Source organism: Bubalus bubalis, chromosome 2, assembly GCF_019923935.1.
Source record: "Bubalus bubalis isolate 160015118507 breed Murrah chromosome 2, NDDB_SH_1, whole genome shotgun sequence".
In the NCBI taxonomy this organism is placed as follows: Eukaryota; Metazoa; Chordata; class Mammalia; order Artiodactyla; family Bovidae; genus Bubalus; species Bubalus bubalis.
This window is the reverse complement of record NC_059158.1, coordinates 179,785,538-179,812,776: the sequence shown is the minus strand read 5'-3', so window position 1 is coordinate 179,812,776 and position 27,239 is coordinate 179,785,538. Positions and strand designations below refer to the sequence as shown.

The window sequence follows — 27,239 nt, the reverse complement described above, 5'->3', positions numbered from 1 at the left end:
GCCTTGGAATACGGAATGAAGCAGAGCAAAGACTAATAGAGTTTTGCCAAGAAAATGCACTGGTCATAGCAAACACCCTCTTCCAACAACACAAGAGAACACTCTACACATGGACATCACCAGATGGTCAACACTGAAATCAGATTGATTATATTATTTGCAGCCAAAGATGGAGAAGCTCTATACAGTCAGCAAAAAGAAGACCAGAAGCTGACTGTGGCTCAGATCATGAACTCCTTATTGCCAAATTCAGACTTAAATTGAAGAAAGTAGGGAAAACCACTAGACCATTCAGGTATGACCTAAATCAAATCCCTTATGATTATACAGTGGAAGTGAGAAATAGATTTAAGGGCCTAGATCTGATAGATAGAGAGCCTGATGAACTAGGGACGGAAGTTCGTGACATTGTACAGGAGACAGGGATCAAGACCATCCCCAAGAAAAAGAAATGCAAAAAAGCAAAATGGCTGCCTGGGGAGGCCTTACAAATAGCTGTGAAAAGTAGAGAAGCGAAAAGCAAAGGAGAAAAGGAAAGATATAAGCATTTGAATGCAGAGTTCCAAAGAATAGCAAGAAGAGATAAGAAAGCCTTCCTCAGTGATCAATGCACAGGTTTATAAGTGCATAAAAATTCATCTAAAGATTGGGCACTTTATGTAAGTTATAAGTCAGGTTTTTTTTTTAAAGAGATTTAAGTTAGTTCTGTGGCTTCCATAATCAGGGATTTCATAAACTAATCAAATTCCATACTTCCCTCTGAACCTTCCAATTGGAAGAATGGAAGAATTTAATTTTCTAAATTACTATGGATTAATGTTCTATCTAGGGAAAGGCGAATGTTTTTCTTGGGTTTAAAAAAAATACAACTGATTTTGAAGCTATGTTCCTCAAATCCCACAAGAGGGCGCTAAACAGTGGCCATGAGCCTTAAGGGTCCCTGCTTTCCTTCCCCACCACTTCGTGTTGTCAGGCTCTGTCCCTTAAGGCCCCACACAGGCGCCTAAGCAACAGGTGAGAGCTAGACCGCTCCTTATTTGAGGGCTTCTATTATATTAATAAGAATGAGAAATGCCAAAGCAGGATTTTGTAAAAATGGTGGTATATTTTAGGTGTTTTTACATGCATGTGGTGAGTGACATTCTAGAACACTCCACACATTGTAGAGCATTTCTGAGATTGTTAGTTATTTTCTGCATCTTTCCCCAAAGGGTCACTTCCAGCCAAAGGAACACACACCTGCCCCTCCCAGCACACACCATGCACATACACACCACGCACTCGCACGAACGCATACAGGTTTCAGCCATCTGAGATGTTGTCAGTATCTCTCAGCTTCTCATTGTCCCTCCAGCCTGTTGAGCTCCCAACAGCCTGGAGACTTCCAAACGAAAATCCGACAACCTCATCCACAGAAACAGGACTGGATCCAAAGCTAAACTATTCATTCAAAACATGAACATTTTATAGATAAGGAATTTTTTTTGTTTTATTTTAATGATTCGATCTTAAGTGCTGGTTCCACTGGGGCTTCCCAGGTGGCACTAGTGATAAAGAACCTGCCTGCCAATGCAGGAGACAGAAGAGATGTGGGTTCCATCCCTGGGTTGGGAAGATCCCCTGGAGGAGGAGGGCATGGCAACCCACTCCAGTCTTCTTGCCTGGAGAATCCCATGGACAGAGGAGCCTGGTGGGCTACAGTCCATGGGGTCGCAAAGAGTCGGACATGACTTAAGTGACTTAGCATATGCTGGTTCTAACCGCAGCAAAAATCCAGGTGAGACCTCTGGTTCTCAGATTCCTGGGTTCTGCAAGTGGTTGTCATTTTTCAGAAACTGGACTTTGAGTCTAACTGTCTTGGATTGGAGAAGCAGCCCCGGGGAGCATGAGGTTAATCCTGGATAAGCAGTGAGCTCTGAAGAGAGCTTTGCTGAAGGAGGAAGGCGGCTGCGGCAGCACCAATCAGTGCTGGGGGGGAAGGGGGACATCAAAGCTCCTGGGTTTCCTATCTCTTCAAAGCTTCAGATCAGCAGGAAGAGGAGGTCTCTCAGTTTAGTTCAGTCACTCAGTTGTGTCCCACTCTTTGCGACCCCATGAATCGCAGCACGCCAGGCCTCCCAGTCCATCACCAACTCCAGGAGTTCACTCAGACTCATGTCCATCGAGTCGGTGATGCCATCCAGCCATCTTATCCTCTGTCGTCCCCTTCTCCTCCTGCCCCCAGTCCCTCCCAGCATCAGAGTCTTTTCCAATGAGTCACCTCTTCGCATGAGGTGGCCAAAGTACTGGAGTTTCAGCTTCAGCATCATTCCCTCCAAAGAAATCCCAGGGCTGATCTCCTTCAGAATGGACTAGTTGGATCTCCTTGCAGTCCAAAGGACTCTCAAGAGTCTCTGCTGATCCTAAAAAAAAAAAAAAAAAGAAAAAGAAAGCCAGACTTTTGGGGGCAGGGAGCAAATCACACAGAAATTCTACCTCCCTTGAAGATTTTTGAACGTTCAATTTGGCATTATTGGGACTTCTCCAGTGGTTCAGTGGTTAAGACTCTGTGCTTGCAATACAGGGGGTGCAATTTCAATCTCTGGTCTGAGAACTAAGATCCCACATGCCATGTAATATAGTCAAATAATAATAATAAATTTGTATTATCTTGATTAGGAAGAGTATAGGAAATCTCCATAGGGACAGTACTTATTCATTTTGTTATTACTATTATAACTCATATGGTACCTGCTATAAACCAGACACGTCTAAGTGCATTACACTCATTAAATCCTCGCAACAGTCCTCAGAGGTAGGCATTATTAACATGTTTTAGAGCTGGAGAAACTGAAGCACAAAGTAGCTGACATATTATGGACTGAATCATGTCACCCCAAATTCATATGCTGAAACCCTAACCCCCCCATATGACTAGATTTGAAGATGGGGCCTTTAAAGTGGTCATTAAGGTTAAATGAGGTCATAAGGGTGGGGCCCTAATCCAATAGAATCAGTGTCCCTATAAGAAGAGGAAGAGATACCAGGAATACACATGCACAGAGAAAAGGCCGTGTTAGCACAGCAAGAAGGTAGCCATCTGCAACCAAGCAGTGGACCCTTGTCAGAAACCAACCCTGCTGGCACCTTGAGCCTTGACTTCCAGCCTCCAGAACTGTGAACAAGGAAATTTTTACAGTTTGCGCCACCTAGTCTATAGCACTGTGTTAGGGAAGCTCAGTCCTGAACATCCATTGGAAGGACTGATGTGGAAGCTGAAACTCCAATTTTTGGCCACCTGATACGAAGAACTGACTCATTTGAAAAGACCCTGACTCTGGGAAAGATTGAGGGTGGGAGGAGAAGGGGACGACAGAGGATGAGATGGTTGGATGGCATCACTGACTCCATGGACACGAGTTTGAGTAAACTCTGGGAGTTGGTGACGGACAGGGAGGCCTGGCGTGCTGCAGTCCATGGGGTCGCAAAGAGTAGGACACGACTGAGTGACTGAACTGAACTGAACTGAGTGAACAGTACAGGTGACTTGCCTAAGAATTTTTGCCTGATAAATGGAAGAACTGAGATTTGAATCTAAATTGTTTGACACCTGAGACTGTGCTTTCTTTTTTCCTAACCACACCATGTGGCTTGCAGGATCTCAGTTCCCTGACCAGGGATTGAACCCAGGCACCAGCAGTGAAGCACCAAATCCACACTAGACCACCAGGAAACTCCCCTGAATCCATGCTTTTAATGGCTAGTGCACAGGGTCTCTTGCCATGAGAAAGGAGAGAGGAGAGTCCTGTTCGGAAACATGAGGGTGACAACAGGAACTGCCAAGATGCAGGAGCATTTGCTCTGCACACTTTATGGCAAGTAGAAGGGGGAAAGTGGAAGCAATAACAAATTTTGTTTTCTTGGGCTCCAAAATCTATGTGGACAGTGACTGCCACCATGAAATTAAAAGACGCTTGCTCCTTGGAAAAAGAGCCATGACAAATCTAGACAGCATATTAAAAAGCAGAAAAATCATCTTGCCAAGAAATGTCCATCTAGTCAAAGCTATGGTTTTTCTAGTAGTCATGTACAGATGTGAGAGCTGGACCATAAAGAAGGTTGAGCACCAAAGAATTGATGCTTTCAAATTGTGGTGCTAGAGAGGACTCTTGAGAGTCCCTTGGACTATAAGGAGATCAAACCAGTCAATCCTAAAGGAAATCAACTGTGAATATTCATTGGAAGGACGGATGCTGAAGCTGAAGCTCCAATACTTGGGCCACCTGATGCAAAAATCTGACTCCTTGGAAAAGACCCTGATGCTGGGGAAGACTGAAGGCAAACAGAGAAAGGGGGAAGCACAGGATGAGATAGCATTACCAATTCAATGGACATGAATCTGAGCCAACTCCAGGACACAGTGTTAGGGGAGCCTGGAGTGCTATAGTCCATGGGGTTGCAAAGAGTCAGACATAACTTAGCAACTCAACAACAACAACATCATCAAAGCCCATGGCACTAAGAGCTTTGCGTGGATTATCCTTTTAATACCAGCAACCATCCTATGAGGTTATTGCTAGTAGCTACCCCGCACACCCACCCCCCTGCCCCTGCCCCATTTCACTAAGGCCTTAAGAAGAAGCCAACAGGGGCAAAGTCACCCCAGACCAGCTGGGAACAGTGTGCTAAATACAACTAGTTGTAACAATTAGAGATCATTTTGTCATGGGCAGCTTCACCACACGTTCAACCAGGCCTTCCAAATGGAAAAACACAGTTGGGTCATGTGAGAATTAAGCCTCCATTTCTCTGGGAAGGCCTCTGAAATCAATGAGCCAGTGAGGAAAGTGTCCCCACTGAGATGTCACAGTGTTGAAGAAAAGGGTCAGTGGGGAGCAGCCCTGCCCTGGTGGGCAGGGTAGGTAGGAAGGAATGCTCTTAGAGGGGATTACTCAGACAAGACTGCTGTGGGTGGGGTGTAGGGGGAATTAAAAGGACCTCTGCCGCCTCACTCTTAGAATAAGTCATGGCTAACAGGCTTCCCTGGTGGCTAAGTCGTAAAGAATCCGCCTGCAATGGAGGAGACCCAGATTTGATCCCTGTGTCCGGAAGATTCCCTGGAGAAGAAAATGACAACCCACTCCAGTATTCTTGCCTGGGAAACCCCATAGACAGAGCAGCCTGGTGGGCTACAGTCCCTGGGGTTGCAGAGTCAGACACGACTTGGTAACTAAACCTCCAGCAATGGGGCCTCAGCAGCAGTCAGGTTGGTGTCAAAGGGGGCTCGCTAACATCGCCTCTGTTTCCAGCCACATCCTCTATATCCCCCCAAACAGACCTCACTTCCTCTTCTAGGCACTCAGTTTCATCAGAACCGTGGATGGGTTCAGAGAGACTGACATAGATCATCTCCATTCTCCCTGCACAGCATTTTCCCAAGGACAAGATGTGTCTCGAAGGTAAGTGCACCTGAGACAGGTGGTCCCTTTTGAACTTTGTGGCTAAAGTCAAGGAAAAGACCTCAGCTTGGTGCTAATATGTCTTTCATGACAGTTCTCATATTTTCTCATCCTTCGAGAGAGAAAGACTAGACTTCAGGTTCAGCGCCTTTTATGGGCAGCAGTGTCTTCCCTCCTACCTCCTGGAAACTCCAAATTACACATACAGGGTCCCCTAATTCACTGATACCCTGCTTATTATTTCTTTTACTTTCTATCTTGCCTTTTGGAGGGTTTCTGTTGCTATGTCTTCAAGTCCACTACTTTCTTCTGTGATGTCTAATCTACAGTTAAGCCCATTCAGTATTTTTTCATCTTAGACATGTAATCTTCATTTCAAGAAGTTCAATGTAGACCTTTTCATGTCTCTTCTTAACTTTTTGAACATGTGAAGTACAGTTATAGTAACTGACTTGTCTCTTGCTTCAAACGTCTGTGTCACTTCTTGGTAAGTGTAGGTTGATTTACTTTTTTTTTTTTTCATTATGAGTCCTATTTTCCTGTTTCTCTGAAGATGTTGGACACTGTGAACTTGATTTTTTAGGCACTGGATATTTCTGTGTTTATTATAATGATTCTTAATCTTTGTTCTAGGATATAGTTAAACTATTTGGAAACAGTGTGATTCTTTTTTTAGTTTTTTAAAATTAATTTGTTTTTAATTGGGGGATAATTGCTTTACAATAGTGTGTTGGTTTCTGCCATATGTTAACGTGAATCAGCCATAAGTATACATGTGTCCCCTCCCTCCTGAACCTCCCTCCCACCTCCCACCCTACCCCACTGCTCTATGCTGTCACAGAACACCAGTTTGAGCCTCCTGAGTCATAGAGCAAATTCTCACCAGCTATCTGTTTGACATGTTTCCATGCTATTCTCTCAATTCAGGCCACCCTCCCTTTCCCCCACTGTGTCCACAATCTGTTCTGTGTGTCTGAGGGAAACCGTTTGATTCTTTTACATCTGAACTTTTAAGATTTTTAGGCAAAACCCAAGCAGTGTTTAGTCTAGGGCTAATTAATCTCCACTACTGAGGCAAAACCTCAGCCATGAATTACAAAGTTTTCCAGCTCAGCTGGTGGGAAACACTCTTCCTGGCCATGCGCGAGTGCCAGGCGCTATTCTCCCCTCAGTGCAGTTCAGTCGCTCAGTCGAGTCCAACTCCATGAACCGCAGCACGCCAGGCCTCCCTGTCCATCACCAACTCCCGGAGTCCACCCAAACCCATGTCCATCGAGTTGGTGATGCCATCCAACCATCTCATCCTCTGTCATCCCCTTCTCCTCCCGCCCTCAATCTTTCTCAGAATCAGGGTCTTTTCAAATAAGTCAGCTCTTCACATCTGGTGGCCAAAGTGAGTTTCAGCTTCAACATCAGTCCTTCCAATGAACACCTAGGACTGATCTCCTTTAGGATGGACTGATTGGATCTCCTTGCAGTCCAAGGGACTCTCAAGAGTCTTCTCCAACACCACAGTTCAAAAGCATCAATTCTTCGGTAATCAGCTTTCTTTATAGTCCAACTGTCACATCCATTCATGACTACTGGAAAAACCATAGCCTTGACTAGATGGACCTTTGTTGACAAAGTAATGTCTCTGCTTTTCAATATGCTGTCTAGGTTGGTCATAACTTTCCTTCCAAGGAGTAAGCGTCTTTTAATTTCATGGCTGCAATCTGCAGTGATTTTGGAGCCCAGAAAAATAAAGTCAGCCACTGTTTCCCCTGTTTCCCCATCTATTTGCCATGAAGTGATGGGACTGGATGCCATGGTCTTCGTTTTCTGAATGTTGAGCTTTAAGCCAACTTTTTCACTCTCCTCTTTCACTTTCATCAAGAGGCTTTTTAGTTCCTCTTCACTTTCTGCCATAAGGGTGGTATCATCTGCATATCTGACGTTATTGATATTTCTCCCGGCAATCTTGATTCTAGCTTGTGCTTCCTCCAGCCGAGTGTTTCTCATGATGTACTCTGCATATAAGACAAATAAGCAGGGTGACAATATACAGACTTGACTTACTCCTTTTCCTATTTGGAACCAGTCTGTTGTTCCATGTCTAGTTCTAACTGTTGCTTCCTGACTTGCATACAAGTTTCTCAAGAGGCAGGTCAGGTGGTCTGGTATTCCCATCTCTTTCAGAATTTTCCACAGTTTATTGTGATCCACACAGTCAAAGGCTTTGGCATAGTCAATAAAGCAGAAATAGATGTCTTTCTGGAACTCTCTTGCTTTTTCGATTCTCCCCTCAGCTTCCAGTCATTTCCTCACACACATATTCTGCCTTATGCTTGTTGAGACCTCTGTGGACTTTCCCAGTTCTGCGTGCAGCTCCCTTCTCTCCAGCACTCTGGGCACCTCTGGGCTCTGCCTGGCTTCTCCCACCATGCACCATAGCCTGGACATTCTTTAAACCCAGTGAGCTCAGTTGATCAGAGGGCTACCCTTGTTTCCTCTCTTAGGAACCACTGGGCCTCCTTGTTTTATTTCCAGTATCTTGAAAACTGCTGGGACTTCCCTGGTGGTCTGATGGTTAAGAATCCACCTTGTAATGCAGGGCATGTATGTTTGATCCCTCATCCAGGAACTAAGATCCTGTGTGCTGCAGAGAAACTAAGCCCACAACTACTGAGCCAGGGCGCCACAGAAAGAGACCCCACCCTCTGAAACATTCCACGTGACACAGAGAAGATTCCGCGTGCTGCAACTGAGACCCAACATGGTGAAAGAGAGAAAACTGCCGTTTCACATAAGCTTCTTTTGTTTTTGTTTCAAGCAGCAAGATAAATCCATCTCCCATCCCTCCATCTTGACTGAAAGTTGAAGTCTCATGTTAACTCTTTTGATTAGATTTTATAATTTTCTTCACATATGTCCTGTGCCTTCTCGTTTAACCCAGGCTCAGTGTTAAGTGGCTCAGTGTCTTAAGAATCCACCTCCCAGTGCATGAGACACAGATTTGATTCCTGGGTTGGGAAGGTCCCCTGGAGAAGGAAATGGCAACCCACTCCAGTATTCTTGCCTGGGAAATCCCATGGACAGAAGAGCCTGGCAGGCTACAGTCCATGGGGTTGCCAGAGTCAGACACAACTTAACAACTAAACAACAACAAATACATTCTTTTTTTTAATTAATTAATTTATTTTGATTGGAGCATAATTACTTTACAATATTGTGATGGTTTTTGCCATATATCAACATGAATCAGCCACAGGTATACATGTATCCCCCCTATTCTGAACCTCCCTCCCCACCCCATCCCTCTGGGTTGTCCCAGAGCACCATCTTTGGGTGCCTTGCTTCATGCATCGAACTTGCACTGGTCATCTATTTTCATACAGTAATATACATGTTTCAAGTCTTCCCTGGTGGCTCAGACGGTAAAGTGTCTGCCTGAAACACAGGAGACCTGGGTTCGATCCCTGGGTCGGGAAGATGCCCTGAAGAAGGAAATGGCAACCCACTCCAGTACTCCTGCCTGGAAAATTCTGTGGACAGAGGAGCCTTGTAAGCTATACTCCATGGGGTCGCAAAGAGTTGGACACGACTGAACGACTTCACTTCACTTCATACATGTTTCAATGCTGTTCTCTCAAATCCTCCCACCCTCGCCTTCTCCCACTGAGTCCAAAAGTCTGCTCTTTACATCTGTGTTTCCTTTGCTGCCCTATATATAGGATCATCGGTATCATCTTTCTAAATTCCACATATATATATATATATGCATTAATATACAGTATTTGTCTCTTTCTGACTTACTTCATTCTGTGTAATAGGCTTCAGGTTCATCTACCTCATTAGAACTGACTCAAATACATTCCTTTTTATATCTGAGTAATATTCCATTGTGTATATGTACCACACTTCCTTATCCATTCATCTGCTGATGGACATCTATACCTACACTGAGACCAAACTCCACCCAAGAGCCAGCAAGCTCCAGTGCAAGACACTCCATGCTAATCCTCCAGCAAAACAGGAACACAACCCTGAACATTAAAAGACAGGCTGCTCGAAGCCATAAGTTTCACATAAGCTTTCTTTGTTTGTTTGTAGAAAGGCACCATATGCATGCTTTTCCATGTGTGCGTGTGTGCTAAGTCGCTTCAGTCATGTCCGACTCTGTGCAATCCTATGGACCATAGCCCAGCAGGCTCCTCTGTCCATGGGATTCTCCAAGCAAGAATACTGGAGTGAGCTTCCAGTCCCTTCTCCAGGGGATCCTCTCAACCCAGGGACTGCACCTGCATCTCTATGCCTCCTGCCTTGGCAGGTGGGCTCTTTACCACTAGTTTCACCTGGAAAGCCCATGGACACCCAGAACTCACCTCAGGACACTGCAGTGCCCTCCAGAGAGGATCCAGCTCCATCCACCAGAACACAGACACAAGTTCCCCCAACCAGGAAACCCTCACAAGCCGCTGGTCCAACCCCACCCACAGGAGCAGACGCCACAACAAATATATGCTAGACTTCCCTGGTAATCCGATGGTTAAGACTCTTTGTTCCCAATTCAGGGGGCATGGATTCACTCCTGGTCGGGGAACTAATATCCCACATGCCTCAGGCTTGGCCAATATATATAAATATACATGTATATGTATATACAGATACTAATAGTTATTGCTATTGTAACCTTTTTCCTCCCAACTCCATTTCTAGGTATTTATTTCTAGAGTGGAGAAAAACTACTGATTTTTGTATATTTCACATCTGTCCTGAAATCGAACCATGCATTGTTCACACATTTTTTCAGCAGCAAGTAACAGGAAGATGAGAGGCAGGCGTCTAGGGCTGGTGCCACTGCTCGGTGTTGCCAACAGGAATGCAAGCTCCACTCTCCTCGGCACATTAAGTCTGTCCTCATGCTTGCTACTTCATGGCACAAAAAGGCTGCTGTTACAACTCCAGCCCTCTCATGTATGATCCAAGCAGGAAGAAGAACGGGGGAAGCAGGGAGTGGCTCCCTTACGAGGAAAGCAAAAGATTTCTCAGATTAGATTGTGTCATCTTAGCCAGAGCTATAACAACCTGGAATAGCAGGTCAGTCTGGAGAAAACAAATGTTTAGCTGGAAATTTTACCACAAATTCACCCCAAAAAAAATCAGGGTTTGGTTGGTTATGAAGAGAATTGATATTGGACAGGCAATTAACAGGCCTTCAAGCTACTCTTGCATTCTTAGAATAAACCCTGCTGGCCCATATATTCTTGTAAATACCTTGCCAGATTCTATTTGACAATGTGTTTTAATGTGTTTTTTGTTTAAGGCTATTGCAATACTCAGGATTAAAGACCTGAACTAAGGTAGTGGAAATGGGAAATGAAATATATTTATTTTCAGGAGCTTCCTGTTCAAGATAGTGGAGTAAAAAGATGTGCACTCATCTCCTGCCAGAGAACCAAAATCACAACTAACTGTTGAACAACCATTGACAGGAGGATGCTGGAACCCACCAAAAAAAGACACCCCACATCCAAAGACAAAGAAGAAGCGATACAGTAGGAGGGGCAAAATCACCATAAAATCAAATCCCATACCCGCTAGTTAGGCGACCCACAAACTGGAGAACAATAATTCCAAAGAAGCTCTCCACTGTTATGAAGGTTCTGGACCACACCTCAGGCTCCCCAGCCTGGGGATCTGACAAAGGGACTGGGAATCCCCAGGGAATCTGGCCTTGAAGGTCAGCGGGATTTGATTACAGGACTGGGGGGAAACAGAGACTCCAGACTTGGAAGGCACGAGCAAAACCTTGCACACACTAAGACCCAGAGGAAAGGAGCAGCGACCCAACATAAGACTGAACCAAAACTAGCTGCTGGTGTTGGAGGGTCTCCTGTGGAGGCGTGGGTGGGCAGGGGCTCACCACAGGGATGGGGGCACTGGCAGCATCAGGCTGGGAAGGTCCGCCTTGGCGTAAACCCTCTTGGAGCTCGCCATCAACCCGACCATAGAGCATGTAGTCCCCAGGGCTGGGTCACCTCAGGACAAAAACTACTAGGAAGTGCAACCCACCCATCAGCAGATAATTGGATTAAAGTGTTACTGAGCAAGGCCCTGCCCACCACAGCTGACCCAGTTTTTCCCATCACCAGCCCCTCCCGTCAGGAAGCTTACTCAAGCCTCTTAGCCTCCTCCATCAGAGGGCAGACAGAGCAAGAAGCAGAGTCCCACAGCGGCTAAAGCAAAACCATATTACATGATGATGAAAAAGCATAAAGTTATGGCCCAGAGTCCCTGATGAAGGGACATGTTGTTGCTGCTCAGTCACCCAGTCGTGTCAGACACTTTGTGACCCCAGGGACTGCAGCATGCCAGGCCTCCCCGTCCCTCACCATCTCCCGAAGTTTGCTCATGTTCATGTTCATTGCATCAGTGATGCCATCCAGCCATCTCATCCTCTGACGCCCTCTTCTCCTTCTGCCCTCGGTCTTTCCCAGCATTAGGGACTTTTCCAATGGGTCGGCTGTTCACATCAAATGAACAAGATACTGGAGTTTCAGAATCAGTCCTTCCAATGAGTATTCAAGGTTGATCTCCCTTAAGATCGACTGGTTTGATCTCCTTGCTGTCCAAGGGACTTTCAGGTGTCTTCTCCAACACCACAGTTCAATTCTTTGGCACTCTGCCTTCTTTACGGTCCAGCTCTCACAACCGCATGTGACCACTGGGAAAAGCATAGCCTTGACTATACGGACTTCTGTCGGCAGAGTAACATCTGAGCTTTTCAACACACTGTCTAGGCTTGTCATCCCTTTCCTGGCAAGAGGCAATCGTCTTCCGATTTCATGGCTGCAGTCACCATCCGCAGTGATCCTAGAGCCCAAGAAGAGGAAATCTGTCACTACTCTGAACTTTTCCCCTTCTATTTGCCATGAAGTAATGGGGCCAGATGCCATGATCTTAGTTTTTTAATATTGAGTTCTAAGCCTGCTCTTTCACTCTCCTGCTTCACCCTCATCAAGAGGTTCTTTACTTCCTCTTCACTTTCTGCCATTAGAATGGTATCATCCACATATGTTGAGATTGTTGATGTTTCTCCCCCATCTTGAGTCCAGCTTGTAACTCATCCAGCCTGGCATTTCTTATGATGTGCTCAGCGTACAGATTAAACAAACAGGGTAACAGCAGACAGCCCTGTCATACTCCTTTCTCTATCTTGAACCCATCAGTTGTTCCAGAGTTCTAACTGTTACTTCTTGACCCGCATACAGGCTTCTCAGGAGAGGGTAAGACGGTCTGGTGTCTGTCTGGTCTCAGGAGAGGGTAAGACGGTCTGGTGCCCGTCTGGTCTCAGGAGAGGGTAAGATGGTCTGGTGCCCGTCTGGTCTCAGGAGAGGGTAAGACGGTCTGGTGCTCCCATCTCTCCAAGAGCTTTCCACAGTTTCTCATGATCCACACAGTCAAAGGCTTTAGCGTAGTTGATGAAACAGAGGTAGATGTTTTTCTGGAATTCTTCACTATTGTGATTATGTAGCTATTAACTGTTTAACACCATTGTATCATGATTGGTCAACAGAAAAACAGAACTCTGTATCACCAAAACTATGATTTCATAGGAAAACCTGTAATCACTTTTTAAAATCCAGGTGCATATCAGAATTATCTTGAAATTTGTTTTTGGAAAATACAAATACCCAGGTATTGCTTCTTTTTCCTCCAGAGCTCCAGATGTTTCTAATGAGCAGTCATGTTTAAAAACGACTGGACTACGTGATGATCTTTTACTTTAGCTTGTTTCTTCTATTTCATATTCAGTGCTACCATTTCATTTAGTTTTCCAATTTCTCCATCTTTTCTTTTTTGATGTTTTTTCCTCAAGCACAGTAGAAAAGCTTTTGTATACGTATCAATAATATATGCATCTTAGAAAATCTATCAATCTTTGCCTAAAAAACTTACATTTTGATTCCACTTGACTTCGTATGGATAGAATGCTAGATTTGTCATTTTAAAAAATAGGCAACACACCACAAAGGTTTACTGTCTAGCACAAGTATAGTATGTTGTAATAACCTATCATCTCACATGCTAGTAAAGTGATGCTCAGAATTCTCCAAGCCAGGCTTCAGCAATCCATGAACCGTGAACTTCCAGAGATTCAAGCTGGTTTTAGAAAAGGCAGAGGAACCAGAGATCAAATGTCCAACAGCCGCTAGATCATTGAAAAAGCAAGAGAGTTCCAGAAAAACATCTATTTCTGCTTTATTGACTATGCCAAAGCCTTTGACTGTGTGGATCAAAATAAACTGCAGAAAATTCTGAAAGAGGTGGGAATACCATACCACCTGACCTGCCTCTTGAGAAGCCTATATGCAGGTCAGGAAGCAACAGTTAGAACTGGACATGGAACAACAGACTGGTTTCAAATAGGAAAAGGAGTATATCAAGGCTGTATATTGTCACCCTGCTTATTTAACTTATGTGCAGAGTACATCATGAGAAATGCTGGGCTGGAAGAAGCACAAGCTGGAATCAAGATTGCCAGGAGAAATATAAATAAGCTCAGATATGCAGATGACCACCCTTATGGCAGAAAGCAAAGAGGAACTAAAAAGCCTCTTGATGAAGGTGAAAGAGGAGAGTGAAAAAGTTGGCTTAAAGCTCAACATTCAGAAAACTAAGATTATGGCATCCGGTCCCATCACTTCATGGGAAATAGATGGGGAAACAGTGGAAACAGTGTCAGACTTTATTTTGGGGGGCTCAAAAATCCAAAATTTTTCCAGTAGTCATGTATGGATGTTAGAGTTGGACTGCAAAGAAAGCTGAGCGCCGAAGAATTGATGCTTTTGAACTGTGGTGTTGGAGAAGACTCTTGAGAGTCCCTTGGACTGCAAGGAGATCCAACCAGTCCATTCTAAAGGAGATCAGCCCTGGGATTTCTTTGGAAGAACTAATGGCTAAAGCTGAAACTCCAATACTTTGGCCACTTCATGCGAAGAGTTGATTCATTGGAAAAGACTCTGATGCTGGGAGGGATTGGGGGCAGGAGAAGGGGACAGAGGATGAGATGGCTGGATGGCATCACCAACTCAATGGACGTGAGTTTGGGTGAGCTCCGGGAGTAGGTGATGGATAGGGAGGCCTGGCGTGCTGCGATTCACAGGGTTGCAAAGAGTTGGACACGACTGAGCGACTGAACTGAGTAACCTATATTGGAAAATAATCTCCAAAAAATGTGTATAACTCAATCATCTTGCTGTGCATCTGAAACATTATAAGTCAACTATACTTCAATAAAAAATATACATATTAAGAAAAATATATATATTTATTTTCAGAGGTAGCATCCAGGCTGTGGTCAGACCTAACTGCACATAGATTAAATGCTAGAAGATAAAATAAGAGCAGAAATAGAAAGTACTACATAAATTTTAAAAGGGAATAATCATCAGTGGTTATTAATTATAAATACTAAAGCTGAAGTTTTTGTGAAATTTTCTTGAGTTTCAGGTTTTTCTTAATTTGGAATGTTCTAATTAAGTACTTAGCATTTTTATCAACACACAGAAAAAATTATACCAATCTTTTACTCTTTAGTTTTATTAAAATAGGACTATTATTGTGATAATAGCATTGTAGTCTTTTTTTTAATCTTTCAGATACATAGTGAAATATTTATAGATGAAATTATACATTTAGTATTTGCTTTAAAATAACATGAGAGTTATAGAAAGTGAATAGAAATGAAGATGAAACAAAGATTGGCATAAGTTGGTAATTATTAAAGACAGGCACTGAATTATTGTAGGACTCATTGTACTATTTTGACCATGTTTGCAATGGAAGCACGTGTGTGTTTATTTACATAAATATAAATGTATAAATACTTATTTTATTTATTGGCTGTGCTGAGTCTTTGCTGAGGCATGTGGGTTTCTCCAGTTGCAGGGCATGGGCTTGTGGGATCTTGGAAAAGGAAAGGGCAACCCACTCCAGTGTTTTCACCTGGAAAATCCCATGGACATAGGAGACTTGCAGGCTACAGTCCATAGGGTCTCAAAGAGTCAGACATGACTGAAGTGACTGAGAATGTGGGATCTTGGTTCCCCAAGCAGAGAATGTGGGATCTTGGTTCCCCAAGCAGGGATTAAACCCAGGAAGGCGGACTCTTAACCACTGGACCACCAGGGAAGTCCCCAGATATGTGTTTTAAATGACAGAATGCTTAGTAGGGACTCTCTTCCACAAGTTAGCTCCTTCCCAAAAGGGAACTACACCTGGCCACTGTTTACGGGAGGACAATTCCACTTCCTGAACTTGGTCCTACGCAGCCCTCTATGGAGACAGCTGCTCCTGCCCTCCAGCAGCCACTGTCGTCTCCTCATCACCATCCTTAGCTATGGAGTCCACAGCCCCGCCTGGTTCCCGAGTCCAGTTCTAGATTTTATCAAATTCATCGAAATACTCAAAGTAACAAGGACTGCACTTACATACGCTACCAGCATTCCTTAAACCCACAATGCTTCAAAGATTCGTCATACACATTTAAAATACATAGAAAAATAATAGAATTTATACAAAGTAGATTTTTACAAAACAAGTACATTACAAGAAATATATCTCATATCCAAGCACAAAAAATGTGGAAATATACATGAAGTATACATTTAAGAAAAAACATTTATTTTTAAATGCTGGGTGGGAGGGCACAAACGGAGCTCTAGTTTACAGTATAACTCTGAAGAGAACTTCAATTTGCTAGCAGAAATTTTCACTCTATTCTCAAGCTCCTAACAGTTCCTGATGGGATTAGACGGCTGTTCCTCTTTCCAAATTCTGCTTAATTTCAGCTGTATATTTCCCATAGAATCTTTCTGCCTTCTTGTTGAATTTAGCATTCCTTTCATTAATGTAGTCAATATCTGCATCATCATTATAAGGACGTCTCCGGCTGTATTTGTCTCGTTTTTCAATTCTGGGAGAAGAAAATAAATTTCAAAACTGCTTTCCTTTTTGGTATTAATAAAACATGACAAAAAAAAAAAATCAGTACACTTAAACCAGCACACTTTGGGGTGGGGGGAGCCCAGTTTTCATCAAGACGAAGTTGAAACCGCCAATTAACAGCATATCCCTGGGTATGAACCATGAAATTCAGTAAATACAAACAAATCTGCAGAACGCTTCTAAAAGAATAGTGATGCACCACCAGGAACTGGGTACACGAGGTACAGGGGATGACTGTAACAGTGATTGTATTACTAGTTAATAATTATAATAAATATAATTATATTAATAGCCGCAGCTTATATGAACAGAGTATACAGTACGTACTAGACACTAATCTTAATACTGAAGAGTATGAGCTCCTATAAATTAAATTCATTTTGCTCTGCCTGATCAATATCAGGAAAAACAACCCTATCAGTATTAAGAAACACAAATACATAAGTTTACTAGAACATTTATACTTCTTTAAATCAAAGAGTGCCATGGTTGTTAAAGTAGCATTAAGAATAATTTCTTTAAAGAGAATAATTTTATTTATAATTTTCAATTATAATAACTCAATTCCATCAATATTTTACATCTTCATTCCAAATCAAATGGATTCAATTCATACTTGCTCTCTGTCCCCAATACCGCTAGAGATGCAAGGTCAGACATGAGCGAGTAGAACATCTATCTTAATTCATTCCAAGCACGTTATGTCCATTTTGTCACAAAACATTTACTGAGATGGCTGCTGTATGGAGTACTCACTGTTTTTCCAGGTCTAGGACCATCCTGTCGATTTCCTCTGTGGAAGGCACATGTGTCCCATGAAGAAGACTGTTGGACGTTGGGAAAAACTCTTCTCCACTGAAAAGACAGCAACATGGACTTGGAGTAACACTGCAAGTGCTCCACATTTTCAGACTGAACTACCATTCATGAAGAGAGATAAAATACCTAAATGTCTTTACTGTGGGATCCTATCTCATCTTTTTTTAAAAAAACAAGAGAAAAGAGGATACAGAATTGTAAAGGATGAAAGTTAAGAAATCACCTAGTTCAACACCTTCATTCTACAGATGAAAGAGCCAAGGGTCAGAGGTTAAAGGACTTGCTTCCAGCTTCAGGTTCTCTTTCCACTATAGCAGGCCAGCAAATTCCAGCGCCTTGTTTATAGAAACAGTTTTACTGGGACACAGTCCACCCATCTGTCTAGGACTGCTCTATGGCTGCTTTCACATCACAAGGGCAGACTTTAGTAGTCGTGACAGGGCCCAGATAACCTGTGAGCCTAAAATATTCACTCTCTGGTCCTTTACAGCAGCTCACCTATCCTGGCACTAAAGCATTCTATGTTACAAAATATGAGTAACTACGATAATCTCTCAACACCCAGTTGCAGAATGCCCAGCTAGCAAGATAATCACGTGGTCGGCTTAACTGCTGCGGACGAGCAGTAAACGGTGTCATCAAGACCTGAAACTATCCTTATACAGTTGTTGGGCATTTCTCTGCTGGTCCAGCGGTGAAAAATCTACCTGCCAGTGCAGGGGACACAGGTTTGATCCCTGGTCCAGGGAGATTCCACATATGCCACGGAGCAACTAACCCCATGCCCCGTAACTGCTGAGGCCCACATGCTCCAGGGCCCATGTGGGGCAACTGCTGTGCCTGAGTGCTGCAGTTAATGGAGCCGGTGCACCGAGAGCCTATGATCCACAGGAGAAGCCACCGCAGCGAGAAGCCCACAAGCCTCAACGGAGAGTAGCTTCAGCGGAGAGTAACTCCCACTTGCTGTAACTAGAGAAAGCCCACATGCAACAAAGACCCAGCACAGCCAAGAAACAGCAGCAACAACAACAAAAACCAGCTATTGATAATCCATACCTAAGCACTACAGTGTGTATTTATGTATATACGTTTATGTAAACACACAAGTTTCAATACATCAATATCACTTCAGGATGAAAACAGGACTTGCATTAATCCTGTCAACTTACTGCTTTTCTCTCAGTCTCTCATATGTTTCCATGTCTGGTTTGATCTGTTTGGTCAGCCGATGATACTGGCGAAGCTGGGCAGCAGCATAATCTAAAAATAAAATGAGAATTGGAAATGATATATTACCTTATTTGATCATTACTATTCAGAGAAAAATCAAAATTATTAGCATAGCCTGTATCCTGAAGATCCTGACCAACAGGCTTTAATTTTAGCACTGAATAAAGGAATCCAGCGGGAATAAAGGAATTCAGCCAGAGCCTTTTTCACTTCTGCCATATATAATATATTTGTATTTTTCTTAGGAGTATAAGTCTATTACGGAATATTCCACGAAGGGGCATATCCTTTCTTAAAACCAGAAACACTGAAGGCATGCTTATCTCAGAGGCCTATTCAATAAAGTTCAGTCTTACCTGAAAATCCCAGGTCGGGGTTTTTCCTCCTCTTTTTTCTCTCCCATCTTTCTGCATCTTCTGCACTGATTTCTAGCAACTTCACTTTCTCATAGTCTTCCCCTCTCGCTGCACATTCCTAAATGAAAGGGAAAAAAGCTAATGCTTGCCCTTATGATACAAGCAATTATTTGAACTATTTTAAGTGAATATAAAGCAATACATTTAAAGTAACCATTACTATGTGAAGGAGAAATTTGGTTATCTGCTACTGTATATAAGAAGTGAGTACATCAATCTAAAAAATAATAATTATTCAACATTTACCCATTGTCAGACCCTCTTTTAAATGTTCCAAATGCACTGACTCATTTAATTCATAATTAACTCAAGTAATTATTACAGATCCCATTTTACAGATGAGAAAACACAATCATAAGGAGATTAAATTACTTGCCCAAAGTGTTGCAGCTGATAAAGAGCTTTTTTTACTATCTCAATACAATAGAACAGACCACTTATGAGGACAGCAGAGCAGTTCCTAACCTTTTTCTTTTCTTCTTCCTGTAGTTCCCATTCCAAACGAGCTTTTTTGGCTTCCCAATTTGCAGGTAACTTAAGTCTTTTATCTTCTTCAACAACTTCCTGGTGATTTAATTTACGAGCTTCATTCTAAAACCATAAACACAAAAAGGTTGTTGGCTGAAACATAAAAATAAATCCAAACAAATTTTCCCCACTTTAAACAAGGCCAAGTAGACACATTAACAAGGGACTCCATTTATCCTAAAAGCAAGAGAACCATCAAAGGATTTTAAGCAAGGTCTTACATTTGTATACAGTCAAGAAATGTGTTGAGCTGTACTGGTGTGCTATTCCAGATGCCTGGAGGTTAATGTCTCACATTATGAAAAAAATATCCTACTTTCAATTCCCTTTTAATCCTGACTAATTCAAGGAAGAAGCCTCAATTTGAGGCTTGTGCTTTAATACCTATCATAGTATCTCTAACCTTTCCCAAGTACTCCTGCTCTTTAGATATTTTAGCAGTCTACCTTATGGCAAGTGAAAGGCACTCCCCATTTAAATTACTGTATGAGGAGTCTGTTTTAAAATAAATTTAACTGCATAAACCAAAACAAGTATACTATCTCAGGGACAACTTAAGTTAGATGTTTGTTGGGTCACAGGCTGGGGGCAGTCAGTCCAGGAAGAGGCGTCTCTTAAGATCCAACCCCATGTTCTTTACACAGTCCCTCCAAGTAAATAGGTAAGTGTGTTTGATTCTGAATCAAATTTTTCTGGGTAAAGAAACAGACTTCTCTCAACCTGTCATTCCTGCCATCCAGACTCCAAAATCACACATGTGGTCAAAGTTGAATGTGCTACACTGAAGGAAACAGCAAACCAAGGGGAACTGGAGACATTTCAGTGAAAAGGTTAACACCTACTTACAGAATTTGAGTCTGTATCGGGTGACTGCAGGAAGCTCTGGCTTAGGCAGGGTCAGAAAGTCAGGGCATACTCTTGATTGTTTTTACGATTATACTTAAGTTTTTATACAGGAGGCAGGAGGAAGGGAGTGAGGCTAGTGCTGTATTGACCACTGGTCTTAGCAGGAGACGGTGCTGTGTGGTCATTTCTGTGGTTTGTACCGCTGTGCATTTGTCACACTGTGGTAGTCTGAGTGTGGGTGAGGATTTTGTGAAACCATGGCCGAGCCATCAGTCAGGACCCTTTGAGTTGAAACAGTCAAGAGCTGCCTTTTTGTTTCTTGGCTCCAACTGCAGCCAGCTGTTTGCTGGACTCTTATCCCTGATATGAGTTCCTTTCCTTTGCATGTGTGCCCTCTGTTTGGAAGAGCTTACTGGGGTCATACTGCAGAGAGGCTGTTAGTGAGAGACTCCCCCCCAAACTCGAAAAAAGGTTTGGAGAAAGCATGTCCGTTTCCAAAAGTGACTCCAATGTGCTGCCAGGTTGAGAACCACCGGGACAGAACTTTCATCCAGCTCTGCCGATCTGTCACACGCACAGGTGCGCCTTCCTCTTCCCTCCACAAATGTGCACGGGCCTGGCCAGGTGACATGTGTCAGGTGGCCTCCAGTACAACTCACCCGCTTCAGGTGCAGCTCCCGGAATTTGCGCAGTCTCTGTTCGCGCTTCTGGGCGGCCAGCTCCTCGGCTCCTGCGGGAGGCTGCTGCTCCTCTGCTCCACCCACCGGCACCTATATGGCGGAGGAGAGGCTGAGTAAGGGCCGGTTAGGCTTCTCCCGGTCAGCCCAGGTGAGTCCCCGCGGGCCGGGCCAGGCGCTCATCGCCGATCCTGGCCCCACATTATTTGCGCCTTCCTGACCCGGCACACAAGCACTTCCTCCACTTCTCGCCCCTGCTGCCCTCAGAACCCTCCCCAACTAAGAACCCTGGATAGAACCAGCGGCACGTACCTTCTCGGTAAGAGTCGCAGCCGCCATCTCAAGCTTTCCTTTCCCACTTCCGGAAACAACACCCAGCACTTCCGCCGACCTTTGGACTGTCGCGTCAATACATAATAATAGCCTACCATAAACCCCGCCTCTTCCGTCAGCCTCAGGAATTTAGGGCCAATCCCTGCCCCTTTAGGCAGTGAGACATTTTCAATTGGGCAGAGTATTGCGCAGCTGCAAAAGGCCGTAGAGGAGGGGACGGAGCGGGGCGGGGCGGGGCAGGGACGGAGCGGGGCGGGGCGGGGCAGGGACGGAGCGGGGCGGGGCGGGGCAGGGACGGAGCGGGGCGGGGCGGGGCGGGGCAGGGACGGAGCGGGGCGGGGCGGGGCAGGGGCAGGGACGGAGCGGGGCGGGGCGGGGCAGGGACGGAGCGGGGCAGGGGCGGGACGGAGCGGGGCAGGGGCGGGGCAGGGGCGGGGCAGGGGCGGGGCGGGGCGGGCCAGGCCAGGAGGGTTTCGGTAGCCGGCGGGTGGGGGAGCATAGCCAAGCTAGAGGAGTCTTGTGGAAAGTTATCTCAACTGTGTACCTCACCCTTAAGCGGAAAGTGTTTTCCCTTCAGCGCTTAGACTGTGTCAGCTCCTCCAAGGCAGGTCTTCCCCTGACTACCTTGTCTCGCGTAGGCCCTTAGTACTGTCGTATGGCACCATTTTCATTCTCTTCAATATATGTAAGAGATTTTTCAAGTCTGTTTAATTTTTCTTTTCCCCTCAACGATGTTGAAAATCGATGGGCTGCAGGAGAGCAGGGCGCATCCATCCTGCTCGTTCCAACATGCTCAACGGGGAAACTGCGCCAGAATTAATAATAGTGCCAAAAAGTTAATATAATTCAGTAAAGTGCTAGATTAAAGTTCTGGAGAAGGAAATGGCACTCCATTACTCTTGCCTGGAAAATCCCATGGACTGAGGAGCCTGGTAGGCTGCAGTCCATGGGGTCGCGAAGAGTCGGACACGACCGAGCAACTTCACTTTCACTAAGGTGCTGGACACAAGAGGTCAGGGAAACCTGGCGTGCAGCAGTCCATGGGTTTGCAAAGAGGGGGACACGACTTAGCCACAACAACAACAACAACAAAGGTGCTGGATACAAGAGAAATGCATGAAAAAAATTTTTTTCTTCAACCATTAATTAGATGTGGAAATGAAAAAGTAGTCCACTACAAGAGAGATACTGTATAAGATTTAAACAGTAACATGAAGAAAACTACAAAATAGTTTTAAGTTAAAAAACTTAAATCTCAATAAGTGATTAAGGATTTTCTGGTTGGAAGACAAAAGAAAAATGTATTATCACAAAGGACTATCTCCAAAAAGTGTAAATGTTAATCAGAATCTCAGTGGATTGTTTTTATTTTAGAGATGGAAATATGACAAAAATCTCAAAGTTCAATGACACACTATTGGTGAGCCTGTGAAGAAACATGAATTACTATATGGCTGGTAGTGTAACAGACCAGGCAGGGTTCTTGGACTCTTTTAATCAATAGAAAGTGGTAAGAGGCCAGATGAATTCAACCACAGCATTATTGGAAATCTTGCTGCAGAAGGGGGAAGTGAAGACAAGTAACAGGTACACTTCCTGGCTCCCTGAAGTGGGGAGGGCTGAGGTGAAGTTGAAAGTCGCTCATTCGTGATGGACTCTGCAACCCAATGGACTATGGCACCCATGGAATTCTCTAGGCCAGAATACTAGGGTGGGTAGCCTTTTATTTCTCCAAGGGATCTTCCCAACCCAGGGGTCGAACCCAGGTCTACCTCTTTGCAGGGAGATTCTTTACGAGCTGAGTCACAGGGAAGCCCAAGAATACTGGAGTGGGTAGCCTATCCCTTCTCCAGTGGATCTTCATGACCCAGGAATCAAACCCAAGTCTCCTGCATTGCAGGAGAATTCTTATCAACTGAACTCAGAGAAGCCCTGATGATGAAAAGGACATCTTTTCTTGGTGTTAGTTCTAGAAGGTCTTTTGGTCCTCATAGAATCGTTCAACTTCAGCTTCTTTGGCATTACTGATTGGGGCATAGACTTGGATTACTTTGATACTGAATGGTTAGTTTAGGAAACAAACAAATCATTCTGTCATTTTTGAGATCGCACTCAAGTACTGCATTTCGGACTCTTGTTGACTATGAGGTCTACTCCATTTCTTCTAAGGGATTCTTGCCCACAATAGCAGATACAATAGTCATCTGAATTAAATTTGCCATTCCAGTGCATTTTAGTTCACTGATTCCTAAAATGTCAATGTTTATTCTTGCCATCTCCTGTTTGACCACTTCCAATTTACCATGATTCAGGGACCTAAAATTGCAGGTTCCTATGCAATATTGTTCTTTATACCATCAGTTTAGTTCAGTTGCTCAGTCATATCTGCTTCTTTGTGACCCCCATGGACTGTAGCATGCCAGGCCTCCCTGTCCATCACCAACACCTGGAGTTTACCCAAACTCATGTCCATTGAGTCGATGATGCCATCCAACCATCTCATCCTCTGTCATCCCCTTCTCCTGCCTTCAGTCTTTCCCAGCATCAGGGTCTTTCCCAGTGAGTCAGCTCTTCACATCAGGTGGCCAAAGTATTGGAGTTTCAGCTTCAAAATCAGTCCTTCCAATGAACACTCAGGACTGATCTCCTTTAGGATGAACTGGTTGGATCTCCTTGCAGTCCAAGGGACTCTCAAGAGTCTTCTCCAACACCACAGTTCAAAAGCATCAATTCTTTGGCGCTCAGCTTTCCTTATAGTCCAACTCTCACATCCATACATGACTACTACTAAAAACCACAGCCTTGACTAATGGATCTTTGCTGGCAAAGTAATATCTCTGCTTTTTATTTTGCTATCTAGGTTGGTCATAAATTTCCTTCCAAGGAGTAAGCATCTTTTAATTTCATGGCTGCAGTCACCATCTGCAGTGATTTTGGAGCCCCAAAAAAATAAAGTCTGCCAGTGTTTTCACTGTTTCCCCATCTATTTACCATGAAGTGATGGGACCAGATGCCATAATCTTAGTTTTCTGAATGTTGAGGTTTTAGCCAACTTTTTACTCTCCTCTTTCACATTTGATGGTACTGTTAACTTTAAAAAGTAAACTGCAAGAACAATGCTCATTGGACATATATCCTTGCAGGGTACTTTTCTAAATATATTGCTTTCAGCCTTAACTCAGAACAAAAAAGCAAGCAGCTTTGGATTTCGTATATGTTTCTAATTAAAAAATGAAACAAATATAGCTGGAGATGTCATTATACATTAATGAAAGGAATGCTAAATTCAACAAGGCAGAAAGATTCTATGAGAAATCTACAGCTGAAATTAACTTAGAAAGAGGGAACAGTTGTCTAATCTCCTTCAGGAACTGTCTTGACTGCCCAATTGTACCAGTTAATCAGGACACCCTTTTATAACTTGTAAAGATGTGTCCTACAAATGACTGTATTTTCATACTTACATATTTATTCACTTGTTTCAGAAAAATCTTGTCTTGGATTTCTGTGTTTTAGGTATGTACTTAATGTGTGTACTCTGCTAGGCTTAAAATTCTTAGATACAAACCCAAGTCATCATCATGATGATGACTTGAAATTTGTCATGTTTGATTTGACCTAGAGTTCAACTCAGAGAAGGCAATGGCACCCCACTCCAGTACTCTTGCCTGGAAAATCCCATGGACGGAGGAGCCTGGTAGGCTGCAGTCCATTGGGGTCATTAAGAGTCGGACACGACTGAGCAACTTCACTTTCACTTTTCACTTTCATGTGTTGGAGAAGGAAATGGCAACCCACTCCAGTGTTCTTGCCTGGAGAATCCCAGGGACGGGGGAGCCTGGTGAGCTGCAGTCTATGGGGTCGCACAGAGTTGGACATGACTGAAGCAATGCAGCAGAAGCAGCAGCAGCAGCAGAGTTCAACTTGGGAGCTTCAGATACTAAATTGGCACTAATTCTTCTTGTAAGCTATGGTAGGTAGTGAAAGAAAGGCAATGGAAATTCCTACTGGAAATTCACCTTAACTTTCCCCATCCCCTCATCTGCCCAGAGCAGTCAGTTAACAAGTTCTTGCCTTTCTCATATTCTACTCCATGGCCCAGGTGCATGTATGGGGCAAGCATAGAGGGTAAGAGACTGATTCTCCAATGGCATTTTGTAAATATGTCATCCTTCAAAATGCAAATATTCCTTGGAAGAATGTAAGTTAAAATACTTGGTCAAAGAATTATTAAAAAATATATAATACAATCCATTTTTTTTTAAGGCTAACTGGAATTCTAACCTTATTTCAATTGGTTTTAGGATATTTGATTTTAGTAGTAATTATACATACACACACATGGGAAACAGAGGACAGAAGACTGTGTATCCCATGAAAGTGAAGATTATTTATTCCATGTCATGTGAATAAAAACATTAACTAGGATTGAGATCAGTAAATTGGGCAATGCTTACAGATAAATGAGTAGGAAAATATGATTTAGCTAATGACAGACATATAGATGGCTATATAAGTGCTATTAATAAAGGTATATTCAATGTACTGTGAATAGGGAAATTGTAACACTATGGTACATTCATACAGTTAAAGAATGAGATAGATCTACACTGAAGAGATGCTCTTATCTATATAAAGAGGGGTTTGTCCAGGCATAAAAAAAAAATTCAGGATGTATATCATACTATTAACAGTGATTGCCTCTGGAGAATGGGAACAGAAGTGGTAATTTTACTTAGAGTAATTTTTTAACTTAATTTGACACAAATGCACACCCATGCAGCCCAATCTTATCAAGAGTAATGAAATGACAGTTTTTTGTTCTCCAGTATTTTCAAAGAAACATTTAATACATTTCAACTAAGTGAAAGGAGGTGAGGGAAAAATTAATAGGTTTCATAGACATGATACTGACCTGGGTTTAAAAGACAAATAGGATTTCTACAGAGGAGAAAAGCACTCCTAAGAGCCAACCAAAAATCAGATGTCAGTATGATCTTTGAAGGTGACTGAGTGCATGATGAAAGTCACTAATTCAAACAGGCAATACTGTAATAAGCTCAGTATAAGAAAGGTTCATTTTGAAGCACTGAGGCAAGCATTGCAAACTGGAGTTCAGAAAATTGCTAATCCTGTTAGTAGATGATAATTAAAGGCAGAATGGAGGAAACTGGCAACAGAGGTTAAAGGAGTAGGCCAAGGATAGAATCCAACAGTGAGCAAAGGACAAAGAGCCACTGTAGACAATAGAAGAGGTCAAAGACAAATGTATAGCAATCTGCCTGAATGACAGAAAAATTTGAGAAAGGACTCCATAAGGAAATAGTGAAAAGTGAGCCCTCATAAGAACAAGTTTTATTTCACTAGGTAAACTTGATGTTTCAGCAAAGAAAACCAAAGGACAGCATGCTGTAGTTAGTTCAGTAAGCATGACTTCTTTAGGAAAAAAAAAAAAAAGCAAAGTATTACAGACCTGAGGGCTTTCCTGGTGGCTCAAAGGTCAAGAACCCACCTGCCCAATGCAGGTGACATGGGCTCCATCTCTGGGTCGGGAAGATCCCCTGGAGAAGGAAATGGCAACCTACTCCAGTATTCTTGCCTGGGAAATCCCATGGACAACGGAGCCTGGCGGGCTACATACAGTCCATGGTGTCATAAAAGCTGGACATGACTTAGAGACTAAACAATAGTATTACAGACCTGAACCTAACATCTAGGGCTGTGCTTTTCATAAGCACGGTAGCCATCTACCATATGTGACTAGCTACCAGTTGAAACGTGGCTAGGGCAAACTGAGGTGTGCTTTGAGTGTAAAATACACACCGAATCACACCACCTTACCAACAAAAGGTAGGAAATCACCTCTTTTTACATTAAATGTTGAAATATTTTTAAATATACTGGGATAAAAAATGAATTGACCTCTTTAATCTTTTTCATTGAGGCTCTCCTTTATATTG

The 27,239-nt window shown here is 43.3% G+C and overlaps 1 protein-coding gene across 1 annotated transcript; it reads right to left on the bottom strand.

Annotated features, from left to right (window-relative positions):
- Nucleotides 1-15,974: 15,974 nt before the first annotated feature.
- SYF2 (SYF2 pre-mRNA splicing factor) lies at nucleotides 15,975-21,420 on the bottom strand. The gene is made up of 7 exons (XM_006077992.4): nucleotides 21,259-21,420; nucleotides 20,929-21,039; nucleotides 19,361-19,486; nucleotides 18,836-18,953; nucleotides 18,419-18,509; nucleotides 17,187-17,285; nucleotides 15,975-16,398 (listed from the first exon to the last, which is right to left on the bottom strand). Exons 1-7 carry the CDS (start codon nucleotides 21,283-21,285, stop codon nucleotides 16,233-16,235), a joined length of 738 nt encoding a protein of 245 aa, XP_006078054.1. The 5' UTR covers nucleotides 21,286-21,420; the 3' UTR covers nucleotides 15,975-16,232.
- Nucleotides 21,421-27,239: the final 5,819 nt, after the last annotated feature.

Bases quoted from the DNA above. Each gene is read 5' to 3' on its own strand.
- SYF2 (XM_006077992.4), bottom strand. From the start codon at position 21,285: ATGGCGGCTGCGACTCTTACCGAGAAG. The intron at 18,954-19,360 runs GTTAGGAACTGC...CCTTTCATTTAG, and splicing joins AGGAAGAAGAAAAGAAAAAG to GAATGTGCAGCGAGAGGGGA. The intron at 17,286-18,418 runs GTAAGTTGACAG...CTGTCTTTTCAG, and splicing joins GAGAGACTGAGAGAAAAGCA to TGGAGAAGAGTTTTTCCCAA.